Below are 14,180 nucleotides of genomic sequence, written 5' to 3'. Positions count from 1 at the left end.
AATTGTTGTAACCAAAACCCATTAAAATCCAGAAGTATCTGCAACTGCACTCAATAGTAACTTTAAAATAGCAGCCATCGAGGAAAAATGTGGGAAGGGGAAAATCTACTTTACAAACTAAAGTAACAGGCTTAAACTTGAGTCATTATCAAAGCACCTATTTATACTAACCTATAAACAAATTAAAAACATTAACCTGATACCAAAGTATAACTGACTTAGATAATAATTAATAGGATAGGCAGTGGCTTGATAAATTCAAATGTTAAAACTGTCTCCTCACCACCTTTTCCTAGTTAAAAAAAAAAACTGAAAAAACAAAAAACTTTTTTATATTAGAGAAACCAGTCCATAAACTAGCCATCTAAATTAATTTTACCTCTAAAAGGGAAATGAGTGTCAATGTGTCCCCACATGAAGGGAACTAATAATACTGAACCACTTCTGGAGCTTCTTGGCCAAAATACATAATATAAACCTAACAAGGAGGTAGCAAACAATTTAAAGTCTCAGCAACTGTTCTACTTAAATTAAAGGAACAAAGAAAAACAGTAACAATCAATGATTAGGTAGAATTGGCTGTAAAAGAAATTACCATAATGAAAGTAGAAACAAGGCTGCATATAAATAAATAAAAAGTAAACAAAGCAAAACAAAAACAAACAAGGCTGCAGGCAAAGTATGCTATCAGTATTGGTTGTCTAAATGTGCTTTTATATGTAAAAATATTAACAACAACATCAATGTAAAGCTCATGATGAATGCAACCCGGTCTCTTATAGAAAGACTGGGAAAGCATGTGCCAAAACTGTTAAAACAGATCCGTATTATACAAAAAAGAGTTCTTTAATGTGTTTCAGCACATTAATTGGCAGTTAAAAATGGGTTTGGGGCCCAGCATAATGGTCTAGAGGCTAAAGTCCTCACCTTCCATGTTCCAGGATCCCATATGGGTGCCACTTCATGTCCTGGATGCTCCACTTCCCTTCCAGCTCCCTGCTTGTGGCCTGGGAAAAGCAGTGCAGGATGACCCCAAGCCTTGAGACCCTGACAACCCCTTGCGATTCTGTACCTACGTGGGAGACTTGGAAGAAGCCCCTGGCTCCTGAACAGCTCAGCTCTGGCCGTTGAGGCCATTTGGGGAGAACTAGTTGACCGTAAACCTTTCTGTGATTCCTTTTGAGTAAATCTGCCTTTCCAATAAACTAAATCTTAATAAATAAAGACTGTGGTACCATAGTTCAACAAGCTAATCATCCACCCCATGGTGTCAGCATCTCCTACATGTCCCAACTGTTTCACTTCCCATGGAGCTCGGGCCTGTGGCATGGGAAAGCTACAGAGGATGGCCAAGGCGATTTGGACCCTGTGACCATGTGGGAGACTCGAAAAAGGCTCTTGAGGAGCTCAGCTGTTGTAGCCATTTGGGGTGTGAAAAAGCGGATGAAGTACTTTCTATCTCTTCCCTTCTCTGTAAATTTTCCTTTCAAACAAAATAAGTACTTAAAAATAAAAAAAAAATTATCCTAGAGTTTTCATATTTACCTATAAATATAAATAATTATTCAAAAGACTTTCTCACCTATTATATCCCAATTGAAAACCACATCTTCTAAAATTTTTGAAACTACACAATAACCAAAACTTTGAACAAAATTACCATTGAGAGAAACAAATGGTACAACATAGTGTTATTCTGCTGACAGTTTTTCCCCAAAATACTTTGATTTCCTGACACTGTACTTTCTTGTATTCTTGCGGAAGCATTTGACTAAAAAAACAAAAGCACCCCCCCCCAAAAAAAATTTTAAAATATCTACTGCTAAGGATCCGCTGTATCTGGCAAAGCCATCATAAAAGATACACTGTGTCTTTAGCAATCATGTCTTACTTAAAAGCTTTTAGAAATACTTAATGACAAATTATAAAATGGATTAACATCTAATTCACATAATTATTTAGTTCTAACAAAAATTATCTAGTTCTTTAATTGTACTCACTCCACATTCCTCCCCAAAATAAAAACTTTCAATGTTAAGATTATGATAGCTTACATTCTCAAGAAGGTGCAAAATCATTACAAGTTGCAATTCATTCATTAAAATCATGTTCTCCTAGTTATGACACTCTCGTTAACACTCTACAGAGAACCATCTGACCCTTAATGTTTAATTTATATGTGACTGTTCTTTTCCAAGATTATGGAACAAAATCTGGTTTCAAATTCAAGAATATGATAACCCTAATCCTAACTATGGATCAAAGAAACAGCACAATATGCTACAAAGAACAAGCTAACAGACTGACAGATCCTTCAGCAAGTGTTAAATACTATTGTCAGACAAGAAATAATAGTTGGTGCAGTGACACAGCAAGCCACCTACACCTGCAAGTGCCAGCACCCCGTATGGGGACCAGTCCAGCCTTACTTATAGCTCGAGGCAAAGATGGTTCAAGTCCTTGGGCTCCTGCACCCATATGGGAGACCCAAAGAGAGGTTCCTGGCTCCTGGATTCAGATCTGTTCAACTCCAGCCACTGCAGTCATTTAGGGAATAGATTAGCAGATGAAAGAACTCTGTTTCTTTATAAAAATCTGCTCTTAAAATAAATATAAAACAAACTTCAATGAAATAATTGTCGTGAAATTATCAATACTGAAAGCCTGTGGACATTAGCACCCTTAAGACTATTTCCCTATGCAATGGAAAATCCATTGTCACTGACATTAGGTGTGAAATTCACTTAAACAAAGGGTTGTGACTGCATATGTCCCATTGCTGGACTTTGCATTGTTTCAAGAGTGAAAAGGGCAGATCTCGATCTGTGAATCTGGCATTTCAAAGTATTACTTCCAAACTATATTCCAATCTTTGATATAATCTTTATATTATCATTTCATCCACTATGCCCCATTAACATGAGAAAAAAATTATGGTGACTCTGAAATAAATGTAAGTTGTTGAAGTATTTGCAGAATCGAGAACTTTGTGATTTAATGGGTTAGTATTTTCAAATAAATGTTTTTAGAAGTCTCTTGACATACAAAATGGTAAAACCCACATTATTATGCCTGAACATTAGAAAAGTAGAGGATATTTCTCAAGTTGTATTCAAAGCAAATATTCACAACTTCTATTCAAACTGCTAGGAATTTACGTACTTGAAAGGGGAAACACCTAAACTTCAACCCACCAACACTTATCTTTCCTGCTATTAAATTGCTAAGAGCAAAGTTTGGTAATAAAGTTTAAAACTCACAGGAGTTTCTTTCAACACTAGTTTATCTATTAGTCACTTTTACAGCTAGCACTGGTAACATTTTAAGACACGTTCATTTCTTGGCATTGCCTTGAACAAGAGTCACATGGAAGGGCTATTTCTAAGTTAACACACCAAACTGAAAATAATTAAGGTAATCAGCAAATATTTGAGGTTTTGCCTTTTTATTTTTTCTTAAGTGCAGATAGATCAACTGCCAGTGGGTTCCCCCAAGATCAAGTTAGAACCCAAAGTTCCATACATCCCAAAAAACCTTTATGGATGCTTCTATTTCTATATATGATAAAGGGTTCAGGTATTCCTATTCCAATTCTGAGTTCATTCAAGAACGTTAATACCTCCAAACAGTGATGGATCTTCACAACTACAATGCCCATTATTTCTCTTTCAAACTAAGTATTAATGTAAACTTCTCGTTTTTGAAAAAAGGTCATCTGAATTTAGAATAGCGATTATCAGGGGCTAGGAAGAGTATGGGTATAATGAGACAGAGGTAAGATAGCATGAACCAAAACAGTTCGAAGTATTGTTAGTGTTCCAACACAGTGAGGTGACTACGTTCGTTCCAACAGTCCTTTTAGTTTCACAATTACAGAACACAATGTTTAATATCATGTACCTAACTAAAGATGACCCTTCCCAGAATGCATTTTCAGAATGGATCTTAAGTTTCATTACACAAAGAACAGAATATAAGTCAGGTTAAAAACAGAGTATTTGGAGGAAATAGTGATTTTGTTTCAAAATGTTTTCTGATACCTGCAGAGCCTATAATTTTACTCTCTAAAAACGGAGGACTATAAAAGCAATTAGACTGATTTTGTGGCTACATTTCACAACCACCTAAAAGATAGTTATTAAGAAACATATAAAGAAATTGTTACTTAAATGATTACATCCCTTCCAAACAGTTTCAGTAAATTCCTACAGTGAAAAGGTACCGAAACAGAGAGAAAACACACAGATTGTTAGTACAAGTGACAATACGTAGGCATCTCTGCTAAAAAAAGGGGCAGAAGAAAAAAATCAGAATAAGATACTTGACAAAGTTGAAAGTTTCCTCCTTAACAGCGAACGTATAAATATTTCCTTTGGTGATCAAACAGTAGTTTAACTATTTGAATTACTTTTATATGTGACCACTCAGTTGTGTCTGTAAGTTCTTCCAATTTTCTTTTACAATCCTGCTCTACATTTACATATGCATTCAAGAAGCAGACTTTAAAAAAAGCATACTGAAATCTAGAGAAAAATCTGAATAATCACACAGACATGGACCAACATTTATTACAAACAGGAAGAGTGCAGATCAATAAGAGAAGAGTACAGATTGCTTTCAAGGCTCAAGCTGAAGTATAGAAATCATAAGCTATAATGCAGTAATTTTATGTGTATTATAAAATCACATTGCTCGATATACACAACATTAAAACAGTCATTTACTAAGTAGAGGCATTAAAACAGTATCGACAGCAGTGAAGTTTATTCCAATTTAGGTCACTCATGTTCATAATGAAAGCTCACTTCCATTTCCCAAGAAGAAACTTTTTAAAAAAACTTTTCCCCACCCAAGCAAGATAGTTTTGAAAAACTGAAATGTAAACTTTACAACTTATTATGGATAAAGAAAAGATAAAACAAGTATAAGAAAAAAAACTTTTAAATAAAAGCAATCGATTCACTGTATACTTTTATTAAAGAATCACAACTTTCACAAACAGCATGATACATTATTGCTATTATCAGGATTATGTCAGTTCCCCTTCAGCTACTAATAAATAGTAACATCTTTTAGTGCAAAATCTTATGAGTGTGGACTAATTAAATATAAGTCACATCTAACAGTAAGATAATGTAGCTGATGATGCTGTTACATTGACCACACCACAGAAAAGCTAAACCACAGAAAAAAAAGGGAAGTTTCCCAAACAAGAATTTGGGGAAATGTGTGTTTCTCCATTCAGTGGCACAACATTAGCTTTGAAAAGTGTTTCTCTTAAAAACAAACAAACAAACAAAAAAAAACCGCTGAGGCTCTGCTGGGGGTAATCACCTTAAAGTGTTTAAAAACCTGTAACTTAAACTCTGTATTTAAGTTTAGCAACTTGAAATTTGGGTCACTTTCAAGATGCTTATTCTTATGATGATTATGTGAACACTAGTTTTACAATCCAAGAGTAAAACAAATCAGTTTAGGAAATTCTGAGGCAAAACGAGATCTCCTAAAATATACCCGTACTGATGTGTCCTGAATTCATAAATCGAATCATTAACTTATTTCTGAAATAATTATGAAAAAGCTTCAAAAAGTTCATGGAAAATATGTATAATTTAAAAAAAAAAAACACATGCATCAGCTTTGCAAAGTTAACCAATTTTATTCCATTTTTCCACAAAATTTCTGAAGTGTTTATTTCTAATATGCTCTCATTTCAATGGACTTTTTTCTGATGCCAAAGTAAAAAGCAAAAAAAATTCTAAAAGCCACTTTATTCTTTTACAACTTTGTACTGAAGTAGGATTTATATGAAGTCTTTCAGACATTATAAACAATGTTTCCTATTAAAGAAAAACTAATTTATACAAAATGATTTTGCTGAATATAAACAAATGAAGCATTTCCATTTTCCCACCATCAAGTACTGAGTTACAACAAATATATTAAGAAAACTTTATTTTGAGAGTGCATACAAGAGTTATGTAAACATTGTTAGTGTTATTTTCAATGTAAAGACATTCTTATCATCACTTCAGATATTATTCAGGTATTAAGTAGGTTATATATCTTCTTGAAAAATATTAAAGGCCACACTGAATGATATGATCAAAGAAAGCTTGAGCCTGCATATTCTACAAGAAGTATAAAATGAGAAAAGAGCAAATCAAGAAGGAGAAAAAAACAGTCCAGATGTTTCTGACAGCAGCATTCAATTTAATATCTTAATTCTTAAAGTATAAAATGTTATAGACATGCATGTTCTTTCATCATTTTCTCCAAAGGTGTTTTACACATACATGTGTATTTGCATGTATTGAGTATGCGTGGATATTTGTGTGTATGTGTGTGAGAAACATATGCAAACATTACCAATTAAATAAATCAGGTAAATGCTAACAGGTCTGAAACACTGTACAAAATGTGCCTGTTATTTAGACAACTTTCAGCTCCATGGAATAATATGTTCTTTCTCAAATTTTTTTTCAGAACAGTTTGTATCTTACAGCTAAGAAGTCGGAGAAATAAGCTCACTATATCTATAATTAATGAGTACCTGAAAATTTATTTAACTTAAAATGCATGGAAAATATTGAAATTTTGGAAACAGAAAGTTTTACAACTTAGAAAATACAATTTAATGATGTAAGAACTATTATGTTCATTTAGTCACACTAGAATGCAGATCAGATGCAGGTGCTCCTGGCTCCTTGGTTTAGTGAGTAACAGGAAGCAGCACTGACGTCAGCACACTTCAGACAGGCTCACCTGCCAATGCCGTGCCAAGCTACCCGAGGACTCAAGCATATGAAGGAGATGTAGTTCCAGAGGACAGGCAGTGAAACCTGAAGGGCACGGTCATGGGCTAAACCACTGGACTCCACACAAGGTACAAACTCTCTCACACAAGCACACAGACCATATGCACAATCACACAAGCACACAATCACACACACACACACACACACACATAAAACACACATGTCCTTACTGACCTACTGCAAGTACTCTTCCTTCCCACACAGTAAGACAACGGGAACTATAATACAAACACATGGAGTACCCTGTAGCCTCCAGCAGACTCTGCAGTTGGGCAGGAGGAGGATCACACAGATGTCCACTGTAGTACGCTGGTCTTTTTAGTACTGTTGGTGACTACAACCCTCTGAACATATTCAAAAACGAGCCACAGTATGAAATTTTAGCTCTACAGGGAAATGCTATGTTGAGGCTGCAGTGTACTTAATAATGTTGAGAATCTATATTATAAATCAATATTAGCAATGAGTATACCATGTATTATAAGGTACAAAATGCTGATACTTTTCTAGTAATGGAATATCAATTATTTCTATCTCACCTGTTCCATCCCATAAATTTATAACCTGAAAATGATCATGTGGTACAAACTGTTAATGACACAGTAAAGATTTATTGTCATTTTGCCTGAAAATTCCAGTCTTAAAAAATCCCAATTATAATCATGAGTTCTTACCTGACTTTAAGGATAAATATAAAGTAAAAATTATCACTGTGTAAATTATAATAGGTTTGCAACATTATTCCTCTATAATATAAACCTTATCTTACAAAAAAATCTTTAAATTACTGAAGTGCTTACATTGACAAACCTTACATTTTCAAATTAAAAATTTTAAATAATTCTCTTTAAAAAGTTTCATTTCACCACACTCAAACTACCCTATGAGACTAAGGAAATATTTCTGTATTTTCATATACTCCCATTCATATTAGTTTGTAAGTAGGAACAAAAAGAAAAATTAGTTCTAAATAAATGACACAGGAGGCAATAAATTGACACATGACAAGTAAATAAAAGGCTAAAGCACTCCAATACCATTGAAACCGTTTTAATGTTGTTGCAACTGCAAAATGCAACAATCATCAGCTTTTAAAAGACCCAAATTTCAAAAATGCATTTTAATTACTCCTTCATACCTATTTTACAAAAATAAGGACAAGACATTTAAATCCTCCTTGTCTTATTTGTGCTATGTTCCTCAATTGGTTTCTAGTACTATAGTGTATGCTGTAATTCCCATCAGATTCTATGTAAGAAAAAATAAAATAAAATATTAACCTCTGCTTCAATGTACAGTTTCCAGAATCTGCCAGAACTGGGGAACTGGGCAACAAGGCGTTCATAAGTCTTCCGTGCTTTGTCTATAGGTTGATTCTAAAATTGAAAACCAATAAACAGCATTTACAATGTTAGGATTATAAAAATATTACTGACTGTAGAAGCAAGTAGTGTGATTGGACCCATAGAGAAGGAAATGTAATCCTATGTCACTAAACCTGTGCCTCTCGAATGAGAATGCTCCAAGCATCAAGGTCATATGGATTCTCTTCTAATTTCTTTTCGGCTTTCTTCACCTTCTCGGGGACATACTCAGCTGCCTGGAGAGAAAAAAAAATAACAACAACAAAATGAAGTCACTGATTAAAAAAATTCTCGTGGGTAACTTAATTCAAGAGCAGAACTATTGGAACTGGATACAATGTCATCATACACAGAACTAACATGTCCTTTAAGTATGAATACTGGCAACAGATGCCACTTGTTATAAAAGCAAAACCATGTCATCACATTTTCTTTCTTTTTTTAATTAATTATTATGCATTATGTGACAGTTTCATAGGTTCTGGGAATCCCCCCACCCTCCCCACGCCCCTCCCCCCTAGTGGATTCCTCCACCTTGATGCAGTATTACAGTTCAAATTCAATCAAGATTCTTTCCTTGCAAACATATACCAAACATAGAGTCCAGCTACTTATTGTCCAGATGGGTTGAACAGTTTCTTGGGGAGACCATTTCTGGTCCACACATTTTCTTTCATATAAAATTTTTCTTACTACATATAGTTACCAGCAGTTCTCAAATGTTTGCTATTCCTTTTATACAACACAAATAATAGTTTTTATGGGAATGAAGATTCAGTTAGAAGGGTCAACACTGTTGCAAAGCAAGTTAACTCAGTGCCTGCTCCACTTCCCATCTACCTCCCTGCCTGTGCACTTGTGAAAGCAGCAGAGGGCAATCCAAACACTTGGGCCGCTTTACCCATGTTGGAAACTCAGGAGAAGCTCTTGGGACTAGCTTTGGCCTGCCTCAGCTCAGGCCATTGCAGCCATCCAGGGAGTGAACCAGGAGATGGAAGATCATTCTCCCTCTCTCTCTGTAACTCTGACAAATAAAAATTTGTGAGCTGATGTAATGGCTCAAATGGCTAATCCTCCACCACCAAGTGCAGACATCCCACATGGGCACCAGTGTCCCAGTTGCTCCACTTCCCATCCAGTTCCCTGCTTGTGGCCTGGGGAAGCAGCAGAGGATGGACAAAAGTCTTGGGGCCCTGCACATGTGTAGGAGACCAGGAAGAAGCTCTTGGCTCCTGGCTCAGCATCAGCATCGGCTCAGTTCTAGGTATTGTAGCCATTTGAGTCATTTGGAGAGTGAACCAGTCTGTCTTTCTGTAAATCTGCAAGTCCAATGAAAATAAATAAATCTTAATAATAAATAAAAATAAAAACCAAGTGAAGACACCTTTACATCTTTGCAACATTAACAGCTAACTTAAAAACAGCTGGGTTTTCCTAACTACTTTTGCATTTAATTTGCTTGAAAATATCTTAAAATACATACTGAAAATCACTTTGTACGTTCATGAGAATAAACTTCAGTAAAAAAAGGAGAGCTGGTGCTGTGGCAAAACAGGTTACCTCACTGCCTATCAACACCAAAATGCCATATGGTGCCAGTTCCAGCTGGGGTAGCTTCCCTTCTGACCCTACTCCCTGCTTCGGAAAGCAGAAGAGGAAGCCCCAGCAGTTTGGGTCCCTGCACCCACACGGGAGACTGGAAGAAGCTTCTGGCTCCATTGCAGCCATCTGAACCTAAAGATGGAAGATAGATCTTTCTTAATTTTTGTAACTCTGCCTTCTAGGTAAATAATCCTTAAAAAAAAAAAAGACAAAAAACACACAACATTTACTATGCAATGTGTGAACTCAACTCCTTTAAGTCCAGACATGCCTAGGGATCCTGGACTAACTCTGAGGAAGGCTACTGTTAGCACACCGACTGTGAGCCAGAAAAAGGAGGAGGAAACAAAAAAGCATAAGATTTCATTTTAATGTAAAAATATCTAAGTCATAATTCACAAGTAGTTGTATATGTAGAATATAATCTGCAACAAGAGATTCAAACATTTAAATGGTCAGAGTGGCCATATTAGTGATGAATAGTGAAAGTGAAAGTGATCACTCTTTCAGTATTTAATTATGTAGTAAGGCAGCAGTGTTATTATACAAACTTGATCTTTAAAAAAAAAAAAAAAAATGGGTAAAGCGACCTGGCACAATAGCCTAGTGGCTAAATCTTTGCCTTACAACTGCCAGAATCCCATATGGATGTCGGCTTGTGTCCCAGCTGTTCCACTTCCCATCCAGCTTCCTGCTTGTGGACTGGGAAAGCTGTAGAGCATGGCCTAAAACCATCAGGATTCTGTGCCAACATGGGAGGCCCAGAAGTTATTGGCTCAGCTACAGCCACTGCAGCTACATGGGGAATGAACCAGTGGAAGGAAGGTGTTTCTCTCAGTAAATCTGCCTTCTCAATAAAAAATAAATCTTAAAAGGGGGTAGGGGGGACTGGTGTGGCAGCCTAAAATCCTTCAGCAGTCCTCGCCATGCATGTGCCAGGATCCCACATGGGCGATGGCTTGCTTCCCCACAGCCCCGCCTCCCATTCAGATCCTGCTTGTGGTCTGGGAAAACAATCGAGGATGACCCAAAGCCTTGGGACCCTGCACCCTCAAGAGAATCCGGAAGAAGCTCCAGGCTCCTGGCTTCAGACTGGCTCAGTTCTGGTTATTATGGCCAATTGGAGAGTGAATCAGCAGACGGAAGATCTTTCTGTCCCTCCTCTTCTCTGTAAATCTGACTTTCCAATAAATAAATACATTTTTAATAAAAAAAAAATGTAAAACAGTAGTTAGCACTCAGCCACAAGCAAAAGTACCACTTTTAAACTTGTTCAGAATACTTTCCTATACCACAAAAAGAAAGTAATGAACATGTTATTAAGATAAACATTAATTTATAGTTTTGCTTTGCTATTCATTCAGAGTTCTTTGTAATCTATGTGTAATCTACACACTAATGAGATTCACGAACACAGAAGCAGAGAAGAGAATATTGCTCTTCATTTTAACTTCTTCTTTTAATGCTCTGCTTATGGCCTGTGATGGCAGCAAAAAATGATCTAAGTCCTTGGGCCCCTGCACCTGTGTGGAAAACCCAGAAGTCACAGGTTGCTGGCTTCAGACAGGCTCAGTTTTGGATGTTGCAGCCATTTGGAGAGAGATGGAAGCTCTTTACCTCCTTCACTCTGTAATCTTGAATAAAAAGAATTTTAAGTCTTCTAAAAGAAGCAAAACTATCTAGAAGAAATAAACTCTTTCCCTTACAATAAATTAGCTTGGGCCACTGATAAGTATACATATTCTTAGAAAAACATGCCTTAAGACTACAGTAGGGGCAAGTGTGGCGGCACAGTGAGTATGCAGCTAGCTGGGACTCCCTTTTCCTCTGCAGTACTGGGCTCCTCCATCCTGTTTAGTTCCTGGTATTGCTCAGCAAATGATGGGGTATTTGCCACCCATGCCAGAGCCCAGAGTTCAAGCCTCCCTGCTTCAAACTGGTTCATTCCTAGCTATGGTGGGCATCTGGGGAGTGAACAAGCAGACAGGAAACTCCCTCTGTGTCGCTTTCAAGTAAGTAAAAGTATTCAAAAACTGTAATCTGAATCCAAATTATGCCATTTTACTAACACACAAGAGCATCTTGTCAAAGGGAAAAGAGGTTTATAAAGGACTACTGGCTCTAAATATATTACAACAAACAGAACTGGTTTGATAAAGGTAGCAAACCAATCACTGGATCCACAGGGCCTGAAAATATGGATATGTAAAAAACCAGCAACTAATAGCACATGAGAATGGTGGACTGTTCAGTGGATATTAGAGTAACTATAAAATTAAACATTATCAAAGATACGAATTTTCATTTTACTCTATCAAAAGAAATTTTAGATCAGACTTAAACATTAAAAACAAAAACACAGGAACTAGAGGAAAATATGTAATGCCTTTACATGCAAAAAAACATTAAAGAAGTCTTAAGAATAAAATTTAAAAACAAGTAAACTTACATTAACACACGAGAAAATCAAAGTCAAAGGACAGTGTAGGGCCAGCATGGTGGCACAGCTGGCTAACCTTTTCCAACCGCAGCACTGGCATACCCTCTGTCTATAACTCTTTGAAGTAAAAGAAATCTCTTTTCTGGAAAGATTAATTATAAACTTTCATTGGAAAGGCAGATTTATAGAGAGAAAGAGACACAAAGATCTTCCATCTGCTGGTTCACTTCCCAAGTGGCCGCAACGGCCAGAGCTGAGCTGAGCCGAGCTGAGCCGAGCTGAGCCGAGCTGAGCTGAGCTGAAGCCAGGAGCTTCCTCTGGGTCTCCCACGCTAGTGTTAGGTGCCCACAGCTTCGGGTCGTCTTCTGTGGCTTACCCAGGCCACAAGGAGGGAGCTGGATGTTAAGCGGAGCAGCCAAGTCAAGAACTGGCACCCATATGGGATCCTGGCGCATGCAAGGTGAGGATTTAGCCACTAGGCTAGTGTGCTGGGCCCAAAAATAAATTTTAAAAAATAAATAAACAATAAGAAGAAAAGAAGTGCAAAGACACTAGTGCAGAAATAGCAAGTTCAGCCACTGGCTGGAGGCCTGTTCAATTATTGGCTGTCCCACTCTGGATCCAGTTCTGTTAATGACCTGGGAGTCAAAGATTACCCAAATGTCTGGGCCGCTACACCCACGTGGGAGTCCGGGAAGAAGCTCCTGCTTCCGGCCACAGACAAGCCCAGCTCCAGGTGCGGACGTCAATGAGCGAGTGAACTAGCTGATAGAAGATCTGTCTCTCCTGTTCCCTCTGCAACTCTGCCTTTCAAATCAAACAATAAAAATAAATCTTTACAAAGTATGAACTGTAAAATAGAGATGAAAGGTTTACTACATTGCACTGACAAGAGTATGTCGGTTGGTATAAGTAGTAGCACCCATCAAAACTGAATACACAAGGGCCCGGCACGGTAGCGTAACGGTTAAGGTCCTCGCCTTGAGCACACCGGTTCTGATCCTGATCCCGGCAGCTCCACTTCCCATCCAGCTCCCTGCTTGTGGCCTGGGAAGGCAGTCGAGGACGGCCCAAGGTCTTGGGACCCTGCACCCGCGTGGGAGACCCAGGAAGAAGTTCCTGGCTTCTGGCTGATCCGAAGATCAGCTCAGCACTGGCTGTTGTGGTCACTTGGGGACTGAATCATTGGACAGAAGATCTTCCTTTCTGTCCTCCTCCTCTCTGTAATCTGCCTTTCCAATAAAATAAATAAATCTTAAAAAAAAAATAAACAACTTAATACATGAGATCAAAGATATAAACTGAAAGGTACCAGACTGCAGCTCCAAGACTGGAAAACCTTTTCTAAAGATGTATTTATTGATTTATTTGAAAGACCACAGCTGGTCTCCCAGGAGTCCAGCAGGGACCAACTAGTTATATCATCACCTGTTGTTTTCGTGGGGCATTAGATAGGAGGTAGACAGCAAGTGGGACAACCACACTGATCAGAACTAGCAGCTTACCCCACTGCACCACAATGCCACATAAAAGGAATGGCTACACATATTACAGAATTTGTAGTCAAGAAAAATAAGGCAGTACAGGCAGCAACACAGTACAAACTCCATTAATCTTAGGTTACAAAAGTAAAGGTTGGGCCAGCTTTGTGGCACAGCAAATTAAGCCTCTGCCTAGTGCTGGCTGTTCCTCTTCTGACGCAGCTCCCTGTTAATGTGCCTGGGAAATAGCACAACACTGCCCCAGGCCTTGGGCCACCCACCCACACGGCAGACCTGGAAGCTAGCGGCTCCTACCTTAGAGCAGCAGCTCTCACCACGGTAGCCATTCAGCGAGTTAACCTAGGGGTGGGCACGCTGTCTCTCCTGTTTCTGTCTTTCAAAGAAAAATAAATAAATATTTAAAAATCTAAAAGGTGAAGGAGACACACAAACCACCCACTCACTTTACACTGTA

General features: G+C 37.7%; 1 protein-coding gene across 1 annotated transcript in view; it reads right to left on the bottom strand.

The window, feature by feature from the left end:
* The window catches only part of CSTF3 (cleavage stimulation factor subunit 3), a 73,473-nt gene that overhangs the window by 45,586 nt on the left and 13,707 nt on the right, over window positions 1-14,180 (bottom strand). Inside the window, exons 2-3 of the mRNA XM_004585421.3 lie at window positions 8,317-8,418; window positions 8,099-8,194 (exon numbers count right to left, since the gene is read on the bottom strand). Of these exons, the coding sequence (XP_004585478.2) occupies window positions 8,099-8,194; window positions 8,317-8,418 (198 nt within the window). The remainder of the gene's footprint in view (window positions 1-8,098; window positions 8,195-8,316; window positions 8,419-14,180) is intronic.

The sequence above is a fragment of the Ochotona princeps genome, chromosome 4 (genome assembly GCF_030435755.1).
Source record: "Ochotona princeps isolate mOchPri1 chromosome 4, mOchPri1.hap1, whole genome shotgun sequence".
Taxonomy (NCBI): Eukaryota; Metazoa; Chordata; class Mammalia; order Lagomorpha; family Ochotonidae; genus Ochotona; species Ochotona princeps.
The sequence above is the reverse complement of the archived record's forward strand: the minus strand, read 5'-3'. Positions and strand labels throughout refer to the sequence as shown.